Source organism: Oenanthe melanoleuca, chromosome 7 (assembly GCF_029582105.1).
Source record: "Oenanthe melanoleuca isolate GR-GAL-2019-014 chromosome 7, OMel1.0, whole genome shotgun sequence".
Taxonomy (NCBI): Eukaryota; Metazoa; Chordata; class Aves; order Passeriformes; family Muscicapidae; genus Oenanthe; species Oenanthe melanoleuca.
The window spans coordinates 17,743,471-17,766,261 of NC_079341.1; the positions used below are offsets into that span (position 1 = coordinate 17,743,471).

At 35.9% G+C, this 22,791-nt stretch overlaps 1 protein-coding gene across 1 annotated transcript; it reads left to right on the forward strand.

The window, feature by feature from the left end:
• Window positions 1-3: 3 nt before the first annotated feature.
• On the forward strand, window positions 4-21,794 carry METTL8 (methyltransferase 8, tRNA N3-cytidine). The gene is given in 12 exon segments (XM_056496159.1): window positions 4-84; window positions 549-657; window positions 5,358-5,513; window positions 9,802-9,893; window positions 14,624-15,012; window positions 15,588-15,637; window positions 18,085-18,148; window positions 18,482-18,621; window positions 20,484-20,590; window positions 20,689-20,754; window positions 21,479-21,623; window positions 21,625-21,794. Coding segments are annotated over 11 exon segments (1,254 nt in total). The 5' UTR covers window positions 4-84; window positions 549-652; the 3' UTR covers window positions 21,665-21,794.
• The last annotated feature ends 997 nt before the right edge of the window (window positions 21,795-22,791 follow it).

Genomic DNA, 22,791 nt, shown 5'->3' on the forward strand with positions numbered 1-22,791 from the left:
GAGCGGGGGCACCGCGGCGTGCGGGAGCGCTGCGGCGTTGGCGCTCATAAGGCACCGCCAGGAGCAGGCGCTGCGCAGGGCTTGGTGAGAATCGTCGGCAGCGGCCGCCGGCCGGTACCGCGGAGCAGCCCGCACACCGGGAGCTCTGCCCCAGCCGGGCTCCCCGCCGATCTGCGCTGAAGGAGGCGGGCGCTCGACGTGCGGGGCGTACCGACGGAAGCATTTTACCTGTCGTATTTTTAAATAAAGGCAGGAAAGTTTTGTTAGTGGTAGCTAGTTAAGGAGAAGTGATATCTTCTTACTTTTAAGATGTTCCTGCTGTAGAGCTCAGCCCTCGGGGTCGGGCGCGGGGCGTTCCCGGGGGTGAACGCCCGGCCTGGCCCCTGCGGGCCTTTGGGCACCGGCCGCAGACCTTTTGGGTACGGCGGTGTGGGATTGAGCGAACCGGGACCTGGGGGAAAGGTTAAGGGATTTATTGAAACCCTTTTAAAGCTCCAAGTCAACAGAAACTTCATAAGATGTGTGACACTTCGTTTTTGTATTTTTAGAGCTACATCCCAAATGTTGGCACGGTCATCAATCGCTACTTGCCGGCCGAGCAACTGAAGTGGACAGATTTATTTCTCTTCCTTGTCAGAGGCCAATCGCTCAAATGGGGTAATCGAAAGTTGTTATTTTCGTGTGCCCATATCTGTTCTTCAGGATCTGAGTGGAACCTTGAATCTTCACTAATACTGAAGGAAGGAGAGAGTCCTTTAAGTTTCTGGTGCTTTTCAGTTATTGCTTGAAGGGAGCTAAACACAAACACAATGGTTGCAATTGCTCCTTCAAAGAGCTGATTGGCGGAGTAAGCGGAGCATACTGTCGGGTGGATTTGCAACATCGCCAGTGACTTCAGAGCTGGCAAGGCAGGTTGTAGCTTATCAAAGTCCACATGGACATCCGAAGTCCTCTGCAAGAATGTAAACGGATGAGGTTCTTGAATAGAAACTGTAGACAGTAGTAAAATTCATGCAGTTCTATCCCAATTCTCATCACCTTTAATAAAAAACCCATAATTGGTGTTGAGGCAAATCATCTGCTAGGCAATACATTTAAATATTCAGTATTTTGTAGATAATATGGTTAGAATAGTTTAAGTGATTGCATGTGGAGGTTTAGATATATCTTCACTGTGCAAGTATGTGTATATATACACATTAAGTCTCACGAGCTCTTATTTTTCCTTTTTCTCCTTCCTGTGTAAGTAGCAGCCAGCAGAGGGTGTACAGGGTAACGTGGAATCCATCTTTGATTATTCAAGTAAATGTTTCCAGTAAATCCGCAGGATTTATCTCCCCTTCTCTCTCATAGCATAAACTATTTCCTCTTTGCTAGAATATTTTTAACAGGCTACCTCACAGCTTGTGGAAGAACAGGCGCTTCTCACTCAGCACATGTATATGTGATTAAAATCATATCTGGTGGGGAAAGTTTCTTTGGTTTTATCTGCTTTGCTCCTTAACTAATTTTAACTTTGTTGTCTCTGTAGGAATCAGAATAAATAAAAATATGTTTTCTTTGTTTTTCTTTTCTCCTGGGAGGCACTGCTCTGCAGCAGTTTTACTGAAGTTGCTGTATGCTCACAGGGAGGTCTGCATCATTCCTGTTGCATGAATAAGGAAAACAGTTGAAGTCTTTAGATATGCTGAGTTTGAGAAGTTGTGAAATACCTTGTTGTTTCAAATATGCTTAATTTTTTGGAAGTATATAACTGAAAAACTAATCATGAAGCCCCAAGAGGGCATGATTAGTCGCTTGGTCAAATAAAATACGATTAAGCACTCGGTTAATGAATGAGTCTGGTTGACAGTAAAGTCACCCCACCCAGACTGGAAATATTAATATGTATGTATTTTAAAAATAACTACCAGTAATTCATAGTTATATCTTCTGTGTTGCCATTATCTTGAATTTTCTTTCCTTTCTGTCCAGGATAGCCACTTGCATCTGTATTTTGAGTTTTGGTAGTGTTTGATGGTGATAATACAGATTAGCAAGGCTGTACAGAAGAGCATTGGGGATTAATGGTCATATGTTGTCTAGATAAGTTTCTAGGTACCAAGCAGAAGTAATTGTATAAAGTCAATTGTTTCCAGAATACTTTTCTGTATGGAATGGGAATGTAACAAAAGCTGCACATACTGTTCCTAAAATAGGCTATTTTTGTCTTTATAACAGAGACTCCACTAGTAGACTTAGTGATCGGAGATGGAAGAAGTTGTTAGATTTGTACTTGGAGATCAGCCAAATGTCAAAATATTTTCATCCAAAAAGTTCATTAAATTAGATTCTTGGACAGAAGTAACAGGTTATTTCTGTTCTTTTTGTTTTGTTTTTTCCCCCTTCTCTCAGAATAGATACTTTTAAAGAATTTTACTCATCAGTTAAGTGATTTACATATGTTTTGGGGTGTAATTCACTGTTAAAAAATCTTAGAGCAGTTCTTTTCTTGTGTATCTGATTTTCCTTCTATGGGTGTGACTGCTCAGGGTTTTAATGACTGCATCAATTAATTTAATGCTAACTTCAATTCTGGCTAGCAGTTGATGTGTGTACATTCTTCTGCATGTTCACTGAAAAAAGCTGACTAAAGATGCTGTTTGCTTGTTTGAGGAGGGGAGGAGTTTTAAGTTTTTTCTTAAAATTTCTCAACTAAACTAAAGACCTGGTCTATACTTGTAACAATGACAAAATTCTAAAGTCTAAAAGGCAGTGCACCACAGGGAAACAAAGACTTCCACGTTGCTCTTCGAAGTGTTATCATGTGTATTGTTTCTTTAAAGGTATTTTTTTCTTCCTGAAAAATAGTTATGCTACCACAAAATTAAATAATCTTTAATGTAATTCAGTTTAATGTTAATTTTCCTTAGGGATGAAAGTTGAATTGTCTTGATTAACAATCAAACTTAAAGTATTCCTGTCTGTGACTGTGAACAGGGAAAGAACTCCTAATTCTTTCAGGCAACATTTCTTGCTGTCATAACTTCAGGATACGATCATCTTACCCGATAACAAGAAAGGGTGTTTGCCTGTTGGTTAACAAACTTCAGTTAAACAATCAAGCAGTGACTCACTTCAGAAAATGTAATTTAGGCTTACAAGTGATTTAATGCTTTTGAGCTTTTAGTAGCCATGTTGCCCACTAATCTCATGATCTGTGGATGACTTTGAACTCTCAGGGATATACATGCGTGTCTCAAGGGAGTTCATTTACATTTAACATTGATTGCAGCAGTAAACTTCCTCACCTACCCCACTTGCCTTGCATTTTCAGAATTTATCTGCTAAAATTGTTCAATTATCACTCAAAGGCTCACTTTTTCATAGAAAGGCTTGCATAGCTGGATTTTACTGATATAAGATCATCTTAGTCATCTGACTATAGTTCCCATCTGTGCATCTTTTCATGTTCTTACTGAGATATTTAGAAAGCCAAGAAAAATTATGACTAGCCTAGCAGCTGAATCATTTTATTTTATAGTGAATATCAGTGCTGGCACAGGAAATGCAAGATACTAACTCAGGTCTTTTCAAATAATTGAGGGAGGAAGAGGATTTGCAAACAGTTTGCAATGTAATAATGGAATCTTTATCGAAGTATTTCTGTAATTTAATAATAATAATTTTGGATTGTGGTTTGGGGTCTTGGAGGACTTTCTATTTGTTTTTATTTTCAAGAATTTTTTTTCATTGCCTTTATGTAAATGACACACTTTGCAGAAGTTGTGATGTCTTAATTTTCATGTCTCATTATTTCATTATATCCCATATATATTAATAGTTATGGGTTATGTTATGAAAAATGCATACATATTTTCAAATAAAAGCCATGAACAACTTGTAGTAATTGAAGAATAAATTGGAATTGTTTTAGTTGCTGAGCCACATTAAAAAAACCCCAAACAATAAACTCATTAACATTAGAAGAAGTTTTGAATTTTTAGTAGGCCTAAATGTTACTTTTTCACTGTATGGCAAATGCTTCTATGTCCTGGTAACATTGCAGTCTCAGCAGCCAGAATTAACAGTGGTTTCATTTGGCATTGTCAACCATAAGGCAAACTCCATTTGATTTAAACTTCAACAAATAAAAAGAAATTTTAATCTTTTTTCCTTTTTTTTTTTTTTTTGAGCTTAAAATGAATAAACAATGCCCTTTTAAAAGCATGACTTATTCAAAAGTACACGTGAAATGAGGAATTGTTCATTTAATTGAAGTGATTCCGTTGCCAGTCTTTGTATTGATGTGTACATATTAATGTACAATTCACAGTATAAGACTTGGGATCAAATACTACTGTTTTCCTCGAGATAAAAATCTTTGTTTTGCAACCAATGTGCACAGAATGTTTTTTGTAGTGCCTTGTGCCTGTTCTTTTGTAACTACGCATTGTATTTCCAGTGCATTAAGTTTGTAGGTGTGGTTTCTACAGAAGCAGCACTGCAAATAAAGAAGAGAAAAAAGGCAGGACAAAATAGGACTTAGAATAATTTTAAGGTAAAAAGAACAAAAGCCCATCAGGGTAAAAGTAGTAGGAGTGGTATTTCCTTTTACTTGTCTCATTGAAAGCCTACGTTAACAAGAATATGCTAAAAAAACCCACCAAAAATGTTAATACTAGCTACACACTTGTTTCCTTTCATTATTGGTCCTCTATGAAGATATTCCAATTAAAATATAGTTATATAGGATAAACTTGTACATGTAATAAAAAAATCTGAATCACTTTTAAATTTCCTTTGATAGACCTTAAACATGTATAACCATTACATTTCGAAGACAGCACTGAACAGGGATCAGGAGAATACATGGCAGAAATGTTGGATGGCTTTATGTGCATTATGTCTACGCTTAAAAAAAGTTATTTAATTTCCTGTTTAAAAGCATAAAACCGTAGTCACAGTTCAGAGTGAAATCTTTTGAAGAAAATGAGTGGGGTGAAAAATGTCAATTTTGCTGACAGTGTGTACCCACTAGAAGAAGTGGTTTCATTACTGATCGTTTCTTGCTTTTGTTTGTAAAGGTACAGTATCAGTCTGGCTTACCATGTATTTCTTTTCCTTCCCCTCCCTGATAGGATTTTGAAATTATACCAGATAATTTATCTTTTGAATGGTTTCATTCCAGTACCCTACTTTGGGATTATTTGGGCTTTCAGCACACTGAAGGGATGTTGCTGTTTTCTAAAAAGCATTTGAATTGATATTTTAGTTAATCTAATACCTGTTCTTGGTTATTTGACCAGTCTCTCATGTAAGTGACATAAACAATTAGGTTACTGCAAAACTGTAATTTGAGTTAAATGTGTTTTCAGGTCTCTCAACACAGTGAACTTCATTACAAGGCTTTCTGTTTTGTGTCTAAGAAAAAACAAGGTGCAACGCAGGCGCCAGAGTAATAGACGACCAGCAGTTCCACTTGGATCACGGATTTTAACTGATCCTTCTAAGGTCTTTGAGCATAACATGTGGTGAGATGTTTCCTCAAGGCTGATTTTCATATAATTTTGTTTACTGTTTACTTTGATGAATAATGGTGTGGGTGTATAAAACAAGGTGCTGCCAGAATAGATGTACAAGGCAGCACTAGAGGAAGCCTGAGACTCACAAGTAATCTGACAGTTATGAGCTCTCAGTGACTTGCATTAAAAGCTGCCAAGCAAATAGTTAGTCAAGGAGTGAAAGGCAAAAATATTATTATGGATCAGTAGTCAATCAGGAGAGAGAGACTTTAGAGATAAGATAATCCCTGTTATTTAAAATGGCAGAAAGTTTCTAGGTACAATAACATTGCATGCTGGATTAGCGCCCTAGTCTAAAATTGACACCATTTTGAAAGGAACATGTAAATTACTCCTATTCTTGTAAAGGTGTACTGATGATGTTACAGATATCTCAGCAGAAATTTTCATGCACTGTGCAATTATCAAAAAGAGTAAATTGAATCTTAACATAAATAAGCAATGTAATAGCAGAGAAGACATCAATGTGTAAGTGCTGACAAGAATAAGAATTGCCCTGATTTGCAGCATCTCCATCTCTAAAAGATGCTTTCTTGATTAATGGGTGCTCAGAAAAGAATGAGACTGCTAGTCAACACAGTGAGAAAAAAGAGACTGAAAAGCCTAAGATTTTTGATTGTGGAATGGAGATGAACAAAAAACAGTAAGTGATACAGGAAGTGTTATAAGGATAGAAGATTATCTAAATCTATTTAGAAAGTAGAATATCTGGTTTCTCAAGTATCTGCCTAATATATATGAGAGACCAGGAGTTTCTGTTCCTAAATTTCATCATTAAACCCAAGGAATGTTTGTTCAGAAGTGAGAGATTTAGAAGCTATACAAAAAATTACTTCTTACAAAATTTTAGTGTATTTTTGATTTCTGTCACCATGTAGGTGTAGCAAAATTAGGAGAAGAGACTGGATGTGGCTAACAATAACCAATGGGTAATACAACATAGGTGTAGCATGACACATTTCAGGACTTCAGATGACTTCATGAAAGTCATCTGCAATTCTTTTACTTTCCTCAGAGGCGTCTTCTGCTGTTAGCTGTCAGAGAAGTTATTGGACAAGCTTTTTACTTGCCAAGGTTTTTAGAATATTTTTTTATAACCCATGTTATTGGTCCACTTTTTAATCAAAATTATTTCAAAAGATTCTCTATATCAATTTTCTGATGGAATAAAATGTTTTGAGAATATGATATAGAAGATTTTCTTTTTGTTGGTAAACTAGTATCTTCATTACTCTTTTTAGTCTTTAAATTTGGGCTTAACTCACCAGTTAGATACACAACTAGATACACACCTGTTAGATCTAAACTAGAAGTCCCCAAGCTGTGGTCCCTAACACTTACTATTTTAAGGCTAAATTTGGAGTTGACTATACTTCCCTGGTCAAGGAAGCTGGAAGCTGCCTGATTGTTGCGTTAAGAGTATAAAGTTTGTCTCTGTGTTTCATAAATCTAAATGCAGTGTAGTTCATAAGCATCTTCCTTCCAGTCTTAGTGCTTCCTGCTAGGTGGATGAATCCTTTACATGTATAAGTGCTGATTAAAATGCAGGCTATATAATCAAGGTAGGAAAAGATTTTAAGAGAAGGGCCACCCTTTTTCTGTGACATGGGTTTTGATGAAACTGTTTGTTTTATAATTTCCTTCAAAAAATTAATTATGTGTAGCTTCAGTTTTTTCTGCTATCCATTGGTGACAGTCTAACACAGAGTTATCAAACTTTGGTGCAGGTGGCTGGGATGGACTGTGAAGCTGGAAGTGAAAGTAACAGGGCTATTCAGAAAGTGGATCTGCTGGCGAATCTATGTAGCTCAGATGGGGAAACAGGTGAAACTGAATTGAAGCAGAGGTGCATGGAAGTTGTGATGGTCTTGATAAATCAAGAACCTGGCTATGATGTGGGGTAGGTCATTGTTTTTGAAGCTCATTGCATTGGCAGGATTCTCACTAGGGAGATAAGGAGAATTAGGATGAGTAGTGGTAATGCTAAATAGATTATACAGGATGAGCATAAGATACTCATCTTCTCTTAACACTGATGTATGATGTCCTTTTGTTTTTTACCTATAATCTTTAGTTGTTCATAAAGTGGCATTCTTTTTGTGTGAATTGGCAGAGAGCCAAGAGCTGCTACCATTGCTGCTAGAAATACTAAGTAAATTAAATTTGGGGACTAATGCTTTAGATGTTTTTTGTGGTGCTTTTCTGTCATTTTGAGAGAGAAGCAATGAATGATGCTAAACATGGGAGTAAAAAATGCTTGCTTCTATTCAGGTCAGTAATTGACACAGTTTTCACATTATCACAGAGATAATTAAACCCTATGTTAGCAAACAAGTTAGTGGAAAAGGACGAAGTTGAATAGACTGAACTGAAAGCAGCACTGTTTGATCTCATATCAGGCCTACTCATGTTAACAGTTCCTGGTGTGGTTAAAATGGTTCAGCTTAAAACACTTCTGTATTTAAACACTTCTGTGCTTAGAATTCTTATGTGTCTTGTGTTCCTACCAACTTCTATTGCTGAAGGAGCTGCCTCATTTGAAGCATCCATACTATGTAAATAATTTGTGTAAGAACTATGCAGTGTCCCCTCTTTTGTAGATTTTGATCAAAAAGTGCTGCAGCAGTATTATTTGGTTTTTACCATATAGAAATTTCCACAAAAGCACCATAAGGTGCTTTTTGAATTTTCAAGGAGAGAAAAAAAAAGGGAAAAAGAAGGCTGCTAATGAAGATGGCGGGCTTCAGGCACCTTTAGTATTGTGTGTGGAGCCCCCAAGGGCTCTGACAGACACACAATGATGGATTAAAATTGATCTGTTAAAGATTACAGCACAGCAAGTCATCTCTCAGAAGGGCTGACTGTGTATTATTGCCATCTGAATAATCCTTGGTTTCAGCTTGCTGGAGTAGGCAAGGTCAAAACCGATGATTGCAGTGAGGGAAGCAAATCTTTCCAAGAGGATGTCTGCCTGGTAATGCTTCGGTCATTCAGTTTTATTCTACTGCAGCGTGTCTGTCAGAGCCATGATACTGCACAGGAACATTTGGTATATGAACAAATACAGGAAGGGGAGAGGCAACCTGCTGGGGACAATAATGAGAAATATTTCAGTAGAGAGGCGGAAATCAAGTCTGAGGCAAGCAGACAAATACATACCAATTAGTCTCCCACAATTAACAAAAGAGGAACAGTGAAGGTCTAAGAATTAAATTACCTACATGTCACCAAGTACGGAAAAGGAAGATGCTCATTAGCTTTTAGATACAATCAACTCTTTTCAAGTTGGCACCTTCTTCCTTTTCCCATAATAACCAATGGAATTTTAGTCATGGGCTTATAGTTAGCTGAGTTCAGTAGGATTAGGATCTAATAGATTACTTGAATTATATTATCCAATTTAATCTGTTCCGACTGGACAATTTAGAGGGACAGCTGATTGACTTTTGAAAACATCCTGCAGCACATTTTTGGGCACTTCCCATTGTGGTCTGATCCAAACCAGAATCTGCAGGGGAGGCAGTTTAGTCATCAGGATCAGATCTGAGCTTGGTTCTGTGACCGTGGATTAACATAACATTTAGGTAACCACTTTACACAAATATAGATGGCATAGACTTTGGAAACATTGCAGCATTGCTTGACTTTTCTTACAGACATCTCGTTCTGTTTTGTTTTTTTTTTATTAATGTTACCTTTCTCTATTCCTCAGAAAAGTGAAATCCTGTTCATCAGTTCTATTGTCCCAATTGGATAGGTGGATTATGCTCCCTGTTTCAGAACAGCTGATTTCTTTGCTAGTCCTTAGTTCCTCATCCTAAACACTGTTAATGTGAGGTATTTCTTTCATTAGAGTGTTTGTTGGTACGTCTATTATTGTATTCAGCTAAATACAGTTCTAATGGGATACTCAAAATACACTGCTGTAAAGACATTCAATTTGCAAGATATATATAATCCTGTTATTAATCAAAGAAATGTATTCTACTTCAGTCTCTTTGCAGTTGGGGCATGTTTCTTAATCAATTGACTTTTACCTAATTAGTAATTAATTTTTATCTATCATACACTGAAACTTAGGTTTTAACTGTCAGTCTCCTTGTGGTCATTTGCTTGCACTCAAAAAATTTAAAGAAAAGGTATTTAAGACAGTGTAGCTAATTCATGACTGCTTTTCTGGGAAAAAATATTATGAAAAACCCTGTTGAAAAGCTGGTGCTTCAACTGCCTTTTGCAGGGACCACATGCAATGGTCACAAGAAGAAGAGGAGAATGCCAAGAAAAAAGCAACAGAGAACTCTCTTGTGAAAGTTCAGTCAGAAGAACAAGGTAACAAATTTTGAATAGTATAAAAGTTCTTATTTTAATGCTCTTTATTAAAACATTTGAAAATGCTGTAGAATTCAGGAACTCTCCTATTTCTACATTCTTTTGTCTAAATTTTTTATTTGTTTTTGAGATTTTTTCCCTTTGTTGCCTCAAAAAAATCTCACAGTGTGTTTTTCTGACAACACAGTTACTTATTTGAACAATTTTACAATTAGGGTGGCAATGGACTCTCTGTAAAACAAGTGCATCAGTATGGTGCCGTTGTTCTGACCTCTTTTGCAGTCCTTCTGAATACAACTTCTGCTACACAAGGCTTTTACAGAATCAAAGGGAATGAATTTGCATTCAGCTATGGTGTTGGGGATGAAGATTCCCATGTACACTATTCAAATGCTATTTAGTGATTTGTGAACTATTTAGAGAGCTTGTGTTTGCACATTGCACCGTATTTTGGTTAAATGCCATGAAAGTTGTAGTGGCCCTGGTTGGGCTGGTCCCAGCTTGCTGCCTTTGCCAGACTGAGCTAGGGGTGCTTCAGGAATCATTTGTGTTCACTTGGTATAGAAGGTGTTGCAATACATCCTGTACAGTCTGCTCTGTAAGGGATTAAGGAGTTTTGTGCCTGTCTTCAGAAGGGAAATTTAATGTATTCTTGGTTTCTGAAGAGTGATAGCTCTAGGTTCAAACTGGCAAACTAAACCATAGACTAAACTCTAGGGTAGTTATGAAGGCTAATACATACTTGATAGTAGCATAGAAGTCTGGATTCTTAATTTGTTATTCTGTTAGAAAGATATTCTGAAAGTGGTTACTTGCATAACCTATGCCTCAATTTACTTAGAATGTCGTGAATCTGTCAGATAGTGTCATGATCCTGTGCCTTGGTATAACTAAGGCACATGTTGGAGTTTACCCGAATTACCTGAGAATGTGCCTTGCATTGTGTGCCCTTCATCACCTTGAATACTCTTGAGATTGTCAACCTGCCTGTCTCTGTTACCTCTCACATTCTTTATCTACATACAGGAGTACAATGGTTTTTTTATTTTTCAAAAATTACATTTGATATCTTCAATTGATTTGTATAAAAAGCTGAAAAAGCGCTCATAATTGAAAGTAAGCTGTGTGACTGTGTGGCTCATGCAACCTTTCATTCTTCATCTACAATTAATTAGAAGTTAGTTTGTGCTGGTGAGAAATTGAATAATCAGGCATTTGTCTATTGCCATGAAACACAAGAATCCAAGGATGTTTCTTATGAATGCCCCTCTGTTTAGAACTTGAATAGGTGAGCATTGCTGATAGTGTTCCTTCAGAAAGCTTCAGCTTCGTTCTGCAAGTGGAAGTACATTTTGGCCTATTTGTGTAAACAATGAGCTAGACCAAGGCTAATGAGCAGATTATTTTGTGGCCTTGAAAGCTACAGTAAGGGGGAAAAAGACTGATTTAAGCAAAAGTATTGTATTACTAAAATAGAAGCACTCTGATGAGCCTTTTTAAAGCAAGAGAAGTTAAATTGAATGAACTCATGATACTACCTTTAGGAATTGTACTTACTTACTAGCATGTGCAGTTTCTTCTTAAGCATGCTAGCCAGCAATGGAAGATGCTGTTATGGAGTAAAATCAATTGACAAAGTAAAGAGTGGTTGGTTGGTTGGTTAGTTTTGGTGTGGGTTTTTGGTTGGTGTTGGTTGGTGGGTGAGGTTTTTTTGTTGTTTGGTTTGGTTGGTTGGCTTGAGATTTTTTGTTTGGTTAGGGGTATTTTGTTTGTTTGTTTTTTTGTTTTTTTTTCTTGGAAGTTTATATATTTTTTAGTTCTGTAATTTTTTGGAAAATTTCGTGGGTGGGCTAATTAAATACACGAAATAAAAGTGATAATACTGCATGCATGTTATTATACAGAGCTGCAGAAAGGAAAAGTGCAACAATGCAAAGTAAAGAGTTCCTTCACTTGAACCCATGTAATTCCATACTGATACAGTTTGAAAGGCTGACCTTAGCTATTGGTTTCTTTCAGTTCTGAAATCTGGAAAACTTGGTGTATATTTAAGTACAAGGGTTCTGAGCAGACTTGTAGGAAAATGGTGACTGCAGAAAGGGGTGATAATAATTAAAGAACCTTTTGACTAGAAGGGTTTTTGGTTTTTATACTGAAGCTGAGCAATCTGTAAATGTGTGACTTAAAACTATTGAAATCTGATATATATATGACCTCAATCAACTCTGAACTTTTAATATAAAACAGGCCTGTACAATTACAATTACATGGCTGGGTCTTGCCCTTTAATAATACAATTGGATGTATTAAATGTTAATTTTAAAACATTATGCAGATTTCTAGGACAAGGCATTCTGCCACCTCCTTACCACTTCCCACTGCCTGTCTGTGCCTCTAATGATAATTCTCAACCTTGTTTATCTCTGAAAAGCTGTAGCAATTTAGGAAATAATATGTTAAGATTTAAAGAGAGTAGTAGGAGAAGTGCACTGTACATTTACTCTGTGCATCTATATTAAAAGAATTAATGTGTTGGTGTGAGTGAGAACAAAATAAGAAAGGCAGCACATTATATGAGGTACACTTTTGCAGCAAGAGATGTCAGGGATAGCAAGATAGTTCTGCAAATGCTTTAGAAATAAGGGGGAAAAAAAAAAAAAGAAAAAAATTTGGTTTGGTATTTAGGAGGGATAAGGAAGGAAAACTATCAACAAAAGAGACATTTTTATCAGCCTTCTTTTGAAAGGGTTAGCTAGCTCCAGTCCAGTGGCTAGCACAATTAGTGCTAGTGAGAAAGAGGAAATATTTTGTTCTTGAACTGAGAAGGAACAGGTTACAAAGTACATCCATAGAGTACATGGATGAGTGGAAAAGCAGAAAAGAGAATATTTGCTTTTTTAAAAAGGAGGTGGGAAAAAAAGAAGAGTCAGATAATTAGTTTCAGTTCCTGGAAAAATACTGGAAGAGTACATCCAGAGCTTGCAGACATTGGGTTCAGAAGAACAAAGGAGATGAATACTGGCCAACAAATTTTTTTTTCAAGAATAAATCATGTAAAATCAAGCTAATTTCCTTCTTGGAGAAGGTTACAAGCCCTGGGGATAAGGGAAGAGCAGCAGACATCTTGAAGTTTATCCTTAGTCAGGCTTCTGACTTGCTTTACTTGACATTTTCATAAGCAAGTTAGGCAAGTGAGAGCTAATGAACTGTTTTTGGGTGAATGAATGCCTAGAGAGATTCTTTCAGAATGGAAGTGCTGGGCAGAGAAGTGTTTTATTCTGTGTCCAATTCTGCTTGGTATTTTCATTAGTGACCTTGGCAAATTAAAGACTTAAAGATGATGTTAAGTGAAAAGATGTTTCAGCATGAAGGACAGGATTAAGATTCAGAAAGATCTGGACAAGCAGTGGAAAAAAAATCTGAAATATATAAATTTGCTAAAAATGAGTGCAGATTTCTTTGCTTAAGAATAATTTCTTGAGGGAAAAAACCCTTGGTTTTGGAACAATTGACTTGGTAGTCATTTTGCAGAAGATCTGAGAGTTGTGGTGAATCACTAGCTGAATCAGCAGTGTCATGCTGTTACAAAATGGCAAGCTGGGAGTTATAAACAGGATTACAACCTGTAGGCCTCATAAAATACTCCTTTTGCTCTGCAGTAATAATGCCTTTGCCAGAATACAGGACCCAAAAGTAGTAAATCAGTTGGAGAGAATCTAGAGAAGAAAAATTGAAATTATCAGACATCTAAAAATTAAAAAGAAGAGAGGTTTAGATGGTCTAGAAAAGATATTTTTATGGAGGCATAGTAAAATACTTCTAATATGTAAATAGGTGTTGCAAAGAGAAAAGAGGGTATCTTTGCTTTGTCTGCTTATCCCTAGCTGGGACAAGAATTGCTCGACCTATAATTGCAAGTTAGAAGTTTTTAGTTATGTAGTGGAAAAGGTTTTTAACTGTGTAGAAAATTAAGGACTGTAATGTACTACTAAAGAAAGTTGTATGTGAAAGGCAGTATTTTAATAATAAGTTGAACAGATTTTTGTGGAGAAAGAGTATGAATTCCCTGACTGGGACATCCCTTCAAGTCCTACTCTTTGACATTCTAACACTCAAGTTAGAATGTTTTGTGAATTAAAAGTGAACACAAAGGTCTGTTGTAAGACTCTGAAGTGTTTTGAAAATAAGTAAGCAAGTATGTTCCTTCTGTATTGTTGAATGGTTAAGTGTGAATTACTGTTTGCTAAATGCAGTAGCATTTATCAGTCCAGTTCACAGAACTGGAATTTTTTTTAAGAGGTGATGAGATACCAAGAAATTTACAATTCATTACAGAATTTCATAAAGTATGAAAGAACTTCAATTTACTGTTTCTTAAATAATTTAAAAGATGCATTGTTTTTGTAATTTGAGACATGAAATCTTGTCTAAGAATCTTCAGATTGCATACTTTGGTGGTACTGTTTTATGAGGTCACTATATTTTTTAAAAAATGCAATAAGCCTGTCTACGCCTTCCTAAGTGCCATCAAATCTAATTAAACTTTTATAGGAGTTATTTTGAGCACAAGTTAAGGTGAGACATAAAATCCATGTATTTTAATTGAAATGTAGAATGTATGGAACTATGGATTTTTAAACTGTATATTTGAAGTCCAAATTATATGTTGCTTTAGGGTATTTTCTATCTAAGCTCATATTCACTGAGGTTTTGTTCTGTTTTAATTTCAGATAAATATGAGAGAGAAGCCAGTAAATATTGGAATGAATTTTATAAGACACATAAAAATAACTTTTTCAAGGATCGCAATTGGCTGTTTCTGGAGTTTCCAGAAATTCTTCCAGAAAAAAGGAGACAAGAGTTCAAAACAGAAAAAATATCTTCAGAACACACAAAAATAAATAATGGCAGCAGTTTTTCACTCAAAAATGGAATGTTTGAAGAGGGAGAAAAATACTGGAAGAAAAATTATGGAAGCAGTTCTACTGTGCATGGATATGTATATAATGAAAATCATGCAAAAGCTCTTACTGACAATCCTCAAGGTAAAAACTGTGGAGAAGAACTTGGCAAGGTAGAATCCTTCCCTGGTTGTGATGCCACTCACCGAATATTAGAGGTAATGCACTGCAAATGTTCTGCCCATCATATAGAGCTCCACTTAATTACTCAAAAATCTGATAAAACCTTTACTAGGTATCAAGAACATAGGCCTTTGGAATTTTACATACATTCATTTATGGCAGAAACTTTCAGAGAAACCTAAATCTGGACTTGGTTTTCTCTTTAAATTTTTTCCCAAATCAGAATAGGGCCAGATTGTCAGATTCCATTTTCACTGAAGGTCAGGTTTCTTATGTCCTAAGGAAAAGTATGAGTTTAAGTGCTTTGTCTAAATGTGCAAGTACTTGCCTCATTCTTGCCAACTGGTGAAATTGGATGAGAATATTCCATTTTCTTATGCAGTTTGAGAGATGGATTCTCTTTTAACTTTAGAAACTTAGAAAGACGTTGAGAAGAAATGTAACCATGTAAAAGATTTGAGAGTTGTGGTATGATCTGATTATACCTCTTCTGTCCAACATACCTTCAAGTCTAGTGGGTTCTACTGGCCAGCTAATTTAAGACAAAAATAACAAAAAAAGGTTTTACTTGCTCTTTTATTTTAACTTTATCCTTCTTTTCTGATTTTAGGTTGGTTGTGGAGCTGGAAACAGTGTCTTTCCTATTCTGAAAGTTCTATGGTACATAGTGTTGGATTTCCAAATATGAATGTTGTATTCACTTCTTCATTTTCACTAATGTTGGTGCTGGATCAGTGCTGCAGAAGTGTTGAGTGAACCATTTTACAGCCTTAAGAGTCTTAGTGTGTCAGACCACAGATAATATTGGTAGCATCAGTATAGGATAGTCCTCATATTGCTCCACCCTAGTCTTGAGGGATCGTATTTGCTGACAAAGTTTGTCTTTGGATGCATTCAGGCTGATTTCTTGTAGTTAGTCTCAGGTAGGGGAAATATTCTCTTCTCTTATAGATCACTGTAAAGCTACCAGGTCTCCTTTCAAAAGGCCAGGATTATAGAGACCATAGATAAAGGCATGTGATCTACTGGGAAGAAATTCTATTTTTTCTGAATTGGCTGGTATATCTGTCACATTACTTGTGGTTTTAATGTCAAGGCACAAGTCCTGTATCACATTACTTAATTCATTGAAACACCTTAATCCATTTAGCTTCCAATTTTAGAAAAATCTGTTATGACAGCTTGTCCTCCCATCCACGTAGGCAGGAGGGTTTTATTGGAAAGGCTATGTATGTTTCAAGGGTTGAAATGGATTTCTCTTTATTCATGCCTTTAAGAGCTTGAGAACAATACAATTCATTGTTCTATCAATGAATTCTGTTTGCTGGTATAACCATTATACACAAATACTCCATTTTGCAGATATGGAAACACAGCAGGAAGAATTGAGTGATGCACCAAGGTCATGCATGAGACCTCTAAGTGTTAGCAATTCATTTAATCCCACAGTATGTAGTGAAAGGAGAGCCTGGTTCCATATCAAAACTTTGAAAGGAACCCTATATAGGAAAAGATAGGTGGCTGTATTGAAAAAGATGTGGCAATTTTTTGTGTTTTCCTCACAGGAGGCATTAGTCATAGATTGGCATTTCTGATAATTAGGAATCTACTCATTAGGTGTTTTTCCTGGAGATCTCGATTCATATGTAAATCCTTCAGTCAATCACATTGCTTGATACATTGAACAACTTGTTTGTTTGTCTTATATGTGACCTAATGGAAAGATCTCATCTCTAAGTAGACTTGGCCTAATAAAACAGTTGATTTTACTCAGAATTTAATAATCTAAAAATTGCCATTCTGCAATTATATGCATATAAAATAATGTATCTAAATGCATATAATTCTATGGATATTAAAATAAGCCAGTATCAAGCAAGTGTACCTTGGCTACAAAAGAAAATTCACTAAGGTTAGTAATGTAACTCTTAAACCTTTTGCCCTTGCCTCCCCTAAAATTTAAGTTAGTGCTTTTTAATACAGTATGTCATGAAAATGCAATCCAGATCAAGCCATGTGTTTGTCTTAAGTGGACTTTTGACATTAGTTCCTATTCTGCTCTAAAAAAAATTTAAAAACCCCAACATTTTAGCAAGTGTATTTGGTAATCAGCTTAACTTTCCCAGAGGACTGACAGGGTCCAAAGCCTGGTTGCTGGTCCTCATTCATAATAAATATGTAAATTCATCAGTTCTCATGGTGGTCACAGAGCTGATAAAGGTTTTGCTCAGCAGCAAGAATGGAGTATATTTTGTTCCAGAAGCATTCTCGTGTTGAGCCTTCAGAAGTCACTAGCTTAGCCAGATCTGCGAGATCTTACAGGCACTGGCAGAGTTTATTGATTCCCTTCTAAAGATGCCATCTGTCCAAAATCTTAAATATATTTTTAATTAATTAAATTGATCATGAGGTCATCTGTCAGTGGGTTTTGAGTAGATTCTCAGTTAAATTGCAGAGGTGAAAAAACTTCTCTCTAGAATGACTTGTACAAGATGAATGGTACAAGGAAATTTGCAGCTGGCTGAGTCTTGGATGGGAAGAGAAGGGGGAAACAGTGCTACAGGAAATTTTTTTTCATCCTAGCTGGAAAACAAAGGAGATAATGGAATACAATAACCAGTAGTGCTTAATCAAATCAAAAGAACAGCAAGGTGATACATGGAAACCCAAACTTCTGCAGAACTGGATGACTTTTGCAACTATCCATCTCCATCCAAATCGTATTGCTAATTAAACTGCATGTATGGCCTAATAACGTGGTGCTCCTGTAAGAAAATGTGACCTATTAATGTGCATTTATGCATTACAGCACCAGGACATCAGTTCTGACAGCCCTCTGTGACCTTTTTTCTTTTCCTTTTTGCTTCCTCCCTGACAAGGCTATAATTCTTTTTGTACTAACTGTCTGTTGGTATTCTTATGAATTTGTCTGCCCTATTGGTTCATTACAACCTATGTGGCTTTCCATGTGCTAGACATCAAAAAAGCATGCTTGATCAAACCTTTGGAGGACCCCAGAGGATCCTCTGAAGTTTCATGAACACTGATGTAGACTTTCATCTTCTACATAATAATTTTTTTAACTGAAGTTGGTTTTGTTTTCCTAGCAATACACCTGGAACCTTTCTATACTGTTGTGATTTTGCTTCAGGAGCAGTGGAGCTGGTAAAGGTAATTCATGCACTTGCTTTAGAGTACCTTACAAGCCTGTAATTCAGGAGGCTGCCAGGAAGCCATCTTCATGAAAAAGAAAGTGATGGCTTTGACAACTTTTAACTGAAATTTTCAATATTCCAAAGAACAAAGTCATACTGTATGCAGAGAGGAATGAATACCATCAGTGAGCTTGCTTCTCAGCTTGAGTAAGATACTGGACAGAATAGGCTTTTATATGAGATGTTTTACAATGCAGAATAATTGAAGAAAAAAATGTTTCTTGAGTCACAGTAAACGTATTAACTACTACTGTTCTCTCTGTGCCTCTTTTCATCTTTTTCCTGACAGTCACATTCGTCCTACAATTCAGCCTGGTGTTCCGCCTTTGTTCATGATGTGTGTGATGATGCTTTACCCTATCCTTTTCCAGATGAGATCCTGGATGTCATTCTCCTTGTCTTTGTGCTCTCTACTATTCATCCTGACAGGTAAATGAAGACTAAAGGGCAAAGCAAATGGGTTAAATCTCTTTTTTTAACTGGAGGTTTTCAATAATAGCAAAAGAAGATGATTAATCTTTGTTATTTAACAAGCTACAGCATGTATAAGGTATTTTAAATTCTGTTTGCCATTTTCAGGCTTCAAGAGAAAAGGCTAATTATAATTAGTGTTTCCAGTCTCCATCAAAATGCATGGGATATGTTGTAACTAACTACATCTCTATTAGAAGTGACAGATTAAAAAAGATGGCAAATTAAAAAAAACAGACTAACAGTCTTCTAGAAGGTAGTTATTTTTAGTGATCAAAACCAAAATCAGTTCATGATTTAGCACCTTACAGTATGTTGATATAGACATGTTGCTGATTTAGCCACATTCAAATGCTTACATGCAGCCCTTTTAAACTAAAATGCATCCATACTTTTGTAATTAGTTTGAATTAAGAACATTTGATCTAATTTTCAGGTGTGGTGTTATGCTGAGTACTGTTAGCTTTTGCTAATGCATCTCCATGTCTATTGAACCAAATTTTATGACTGTTAAGGTTGGCTGATTGTGCAAATACCCTTTTTTAATGCAAAAAGAGTAGAAGAGGGCATCTAAGGTCAACTTCTTGACTCTAACTAGGTTATATGAAGGGACATACATGCTGTTTGTGTGATAATACATTTACTACTTCAGCAATGTCATTAAAATAGTATTTGCCTACATCTGAGAACTGTTTCCCTGCTACTAGTGAAATCTTTATACAGAAAACTCTTTATGCAGAAAACCCTTCCCTGTATAGGATATTTTTCCTTTCTGTTTATTCAAAGATAAGCATGAGTCACACAAAGCCAGGGTCCAGGTTTCAAAAACAATTCAGTCAGGAGACTTCAGATTTCCATAACTCCACAGAGGCTGCCAGAAAGAAATTGGACAACAGTGAATCATTCAGTCACTGTGCCTGTGGAAGCAGTAATCAGAATTCTTCTGTTGTGTCAGAATTTCTGTGGATCTTTTCCTATTAGTCTTTTAAGAATATGTTTGAGGTTTTTGTGGTTTATTTTCTGTTTTATTTGTTTTTTTTTTTATTGTTTGTTTGTTGGGGGGTTGTCATTGTTGGTTTTGGTTTTTTGGTTTGAGTTGGGTTTTTTTCCTCGGGGCTGACAGGGATGCTTTTGTGTGCGTGTGTGTATTACACACAAAAATTTTAAAGTAATTACCTGTATTGTGAGACCCACTTCCCAAAGATGTGTTAGTCATTACTGTCATCTCATAGAATTAAAATGACTGCATAAAGAAAAAGATGATCCAGATTCATCTTGTTCAGTTACATTTTTTCTGGAAACTTGGAAAGTGGGAAATAAAAAAGAAAACCAAGGGAATCATGATGCAGAACTTACATACTTTGAAAAGATGGAAAATACATGTGAGAGGGACACATTTATATTCAGCAAATTGTTACTTAGCAATTTCTCTCTAGGCTGTTGTGTTATTTTTTGATAATTGCTACTCTTGTAGACAATTTTTAACACATTTCAATTCTACTAGAAGGCAGAATTGGAAGTGTTAAATTTCTACAATTTGGTTGCAGAATTGGAAGTATTAAACTTTCTTTAAGCTATATAATTAATGTCTTCTAGTTCTGCTGGACAAAATTTCTCAAAGCACTTTTCAGTTTTTGTTCACATACACTCCTTTTTGTGTGTGCAGAACTTACTTTTATTTAGGGAAGGCTGTAATTCTGTGTGTAACTACTGTCCTGAGAAGTCTCTTATTCTTAGGTGGTGCTGCCTTTTTGGTCTGTGGCAGCAAACTTGTTTGCTTATGTTTGCAAACTTCACCAACATCTCATCTATTCTCTAAGGATGCAAGGGGTTGTAAATAGGTTGGCAAAGCTACTGAAACCTGGAGGAATGTTGTTATTTCGAGACTATGGAAGATATGATACTGCTCAACTTCGTTTTAAAGAAGGTAATTCCTGAATGGTTTTGTAGTTCACCGATCATTTTAGCTCTTTCTGGGGAAAAAAAAGTGACATGTCCTTTTTCATTACTGCTCTAATTTCTTAGGTCATTGCTTGTCAGAAAATTTTTATGTAAGAGGAGATGGAACCAGAGTATATTTCTTTACCAAAGGTATGGAATGTTATCATTTCATAGAAAGGGTTGAGTGTTTATCAAGGTGATTTGAATTATGAAAATGCATCTTATAAGATAAATTTAAATAAGGTTTTATTGGCTTTTTAAAAAATTCTCTGCTTTTAAAATGCCCAGAGCTAACTGTTGTAAGAAAATAATTTCCTTTGTGTGCACTAACTTGTTGCATTTAGGGTCCTGTAAGGCTGTTTACAGATATCACTGGAAATTTCTCTTTAAGTATCCTGTGTGTAATTGTATGCTCAAATTTTATTATTTAAACATGCACGTGATTTCTCTGTTAAAATTGAGTTAAACATGCTTGGAAGGAGAGTCTGTAGCTATATATGGCATTAAAGTCTGGATTGTCATTTGTCAGGGGAAATAGCTTTATCTCGAAAATACGTGAACAGTAACCAAAATGACATGCATTTGTTTACTCAACTATGGCATCTTGAACCCTGTGAAGAAAGGGCATCTGTGGATGCTGTGAGTAATAAGTGATGTGGTTTGGGCCTCAGCATAACAATTTTTACTGCAATAGAAATCAAGAGCTGTGAAAATGAATTTCTAACAAAAGCCTTATTATGGGCAGTGTCCTTTAGCTTTCAAATTGCAAACCAGATTTACTTCCATCTTTGGCTGAACTACAGGTTGGTAATTACTGAATTCTATAAATTACTTTTTTTTTCTAATCACAATAATTCTTCATATGAAAAAACAGATGAGGTACAGAACATGTTCAACTTGGCTGGATTAACTGAAGTACAGAATTTAGTTGATCGGCGATTACAAGTAAACAGAAAGAAAAAAGTGAAAATGCAGCGAGTTTGGATACAAGGCAAGTTCCAGAAGCCATTGCTATCTGCATAATCCTGAAGAAACCACCAAAAGGCACCCTTGTAAATAATTGTACTCCAGAAATGTGGTGTAGAATTGAACTTCTGAAGCTAAAGCAAATTGAAGTATGTATATTTCCAGTAAATGTTGTGCTAGCCAGTTAAAAGTATAAAAAAGTTCAATAAATGTATTGAACTGAAAACCTTTGTCTGACTTTCTTTTCTTTGCAAATATATATGTGTGAGAAAACTCTGGGGGGGAAAAAGGCTATTTCGGACTTCTGCTTTACATGCAATAATCTTTTCCTAACTGTGACCAGGCATTATTTTACTCCCTTGAATATGAATAGTAAGTGTAAGTATATACCTCATTCCTGTTAAAATTCACAATATATAAAAAGCTTTAATCTGAAGAATAATTGTTGCAGAGATTTAGAGAAATAGAATATCTGGTCTCACTATTATATATTATATAGGCTGCACTGTGTTAATTTCTGAGTCACATCCTTTCCAACCACTGTGTCTTACAACTGTATTTCCTCTTTGGAGGGAAATTTATTGGTGCATAAATAATGAAGACAAAAATCTTTTTCTGATTTGCATGTAGCTATCATTTCACACTAACTGCATGTGATATGTATACATCTCAGATTACTCAGTGATTTTTGTCCTCCACTGTGACTGATTTATTATGCTGAAGTCTCCACTTTTCATCTACAAGCTCATAAGGAACATGCCAAATTCCAGTACAATGCATTACATTTAAAGTGTTTTAGGTAGTAAACTGAACATGTTTTATGTAGAAAAGAATTACCAAAATGCCAAAACAGTTCTGAAACCAAATAGTTAATATTGGATTGTTGTCTGGATAAAAGCATTTTTTTTAAATTTTTTTATGATATGTTAGATTTGCTAGAGGGAGGAGCAAAAACAGTAGTCCTGAGTGCATTTTATTAATATTGTTATGGGGTAATATAATCACACTAGAATGGTAATCTACCTGGCAGCTGAGATATTTTTGTTGTTCACAAAAATAAGTTGCTTTTTTAGGGATTGTTTATTAGGTTGTTTATTATGTTTTTATTGACTGGGGATAGATACAGTAAAGGACAGGACTACATTAGTACTTCAAATTATTTTAAGAAGAAAACTGAACTGCAACCAATGTTTTCAAATGTCGAACATGATCCTGAAGCTG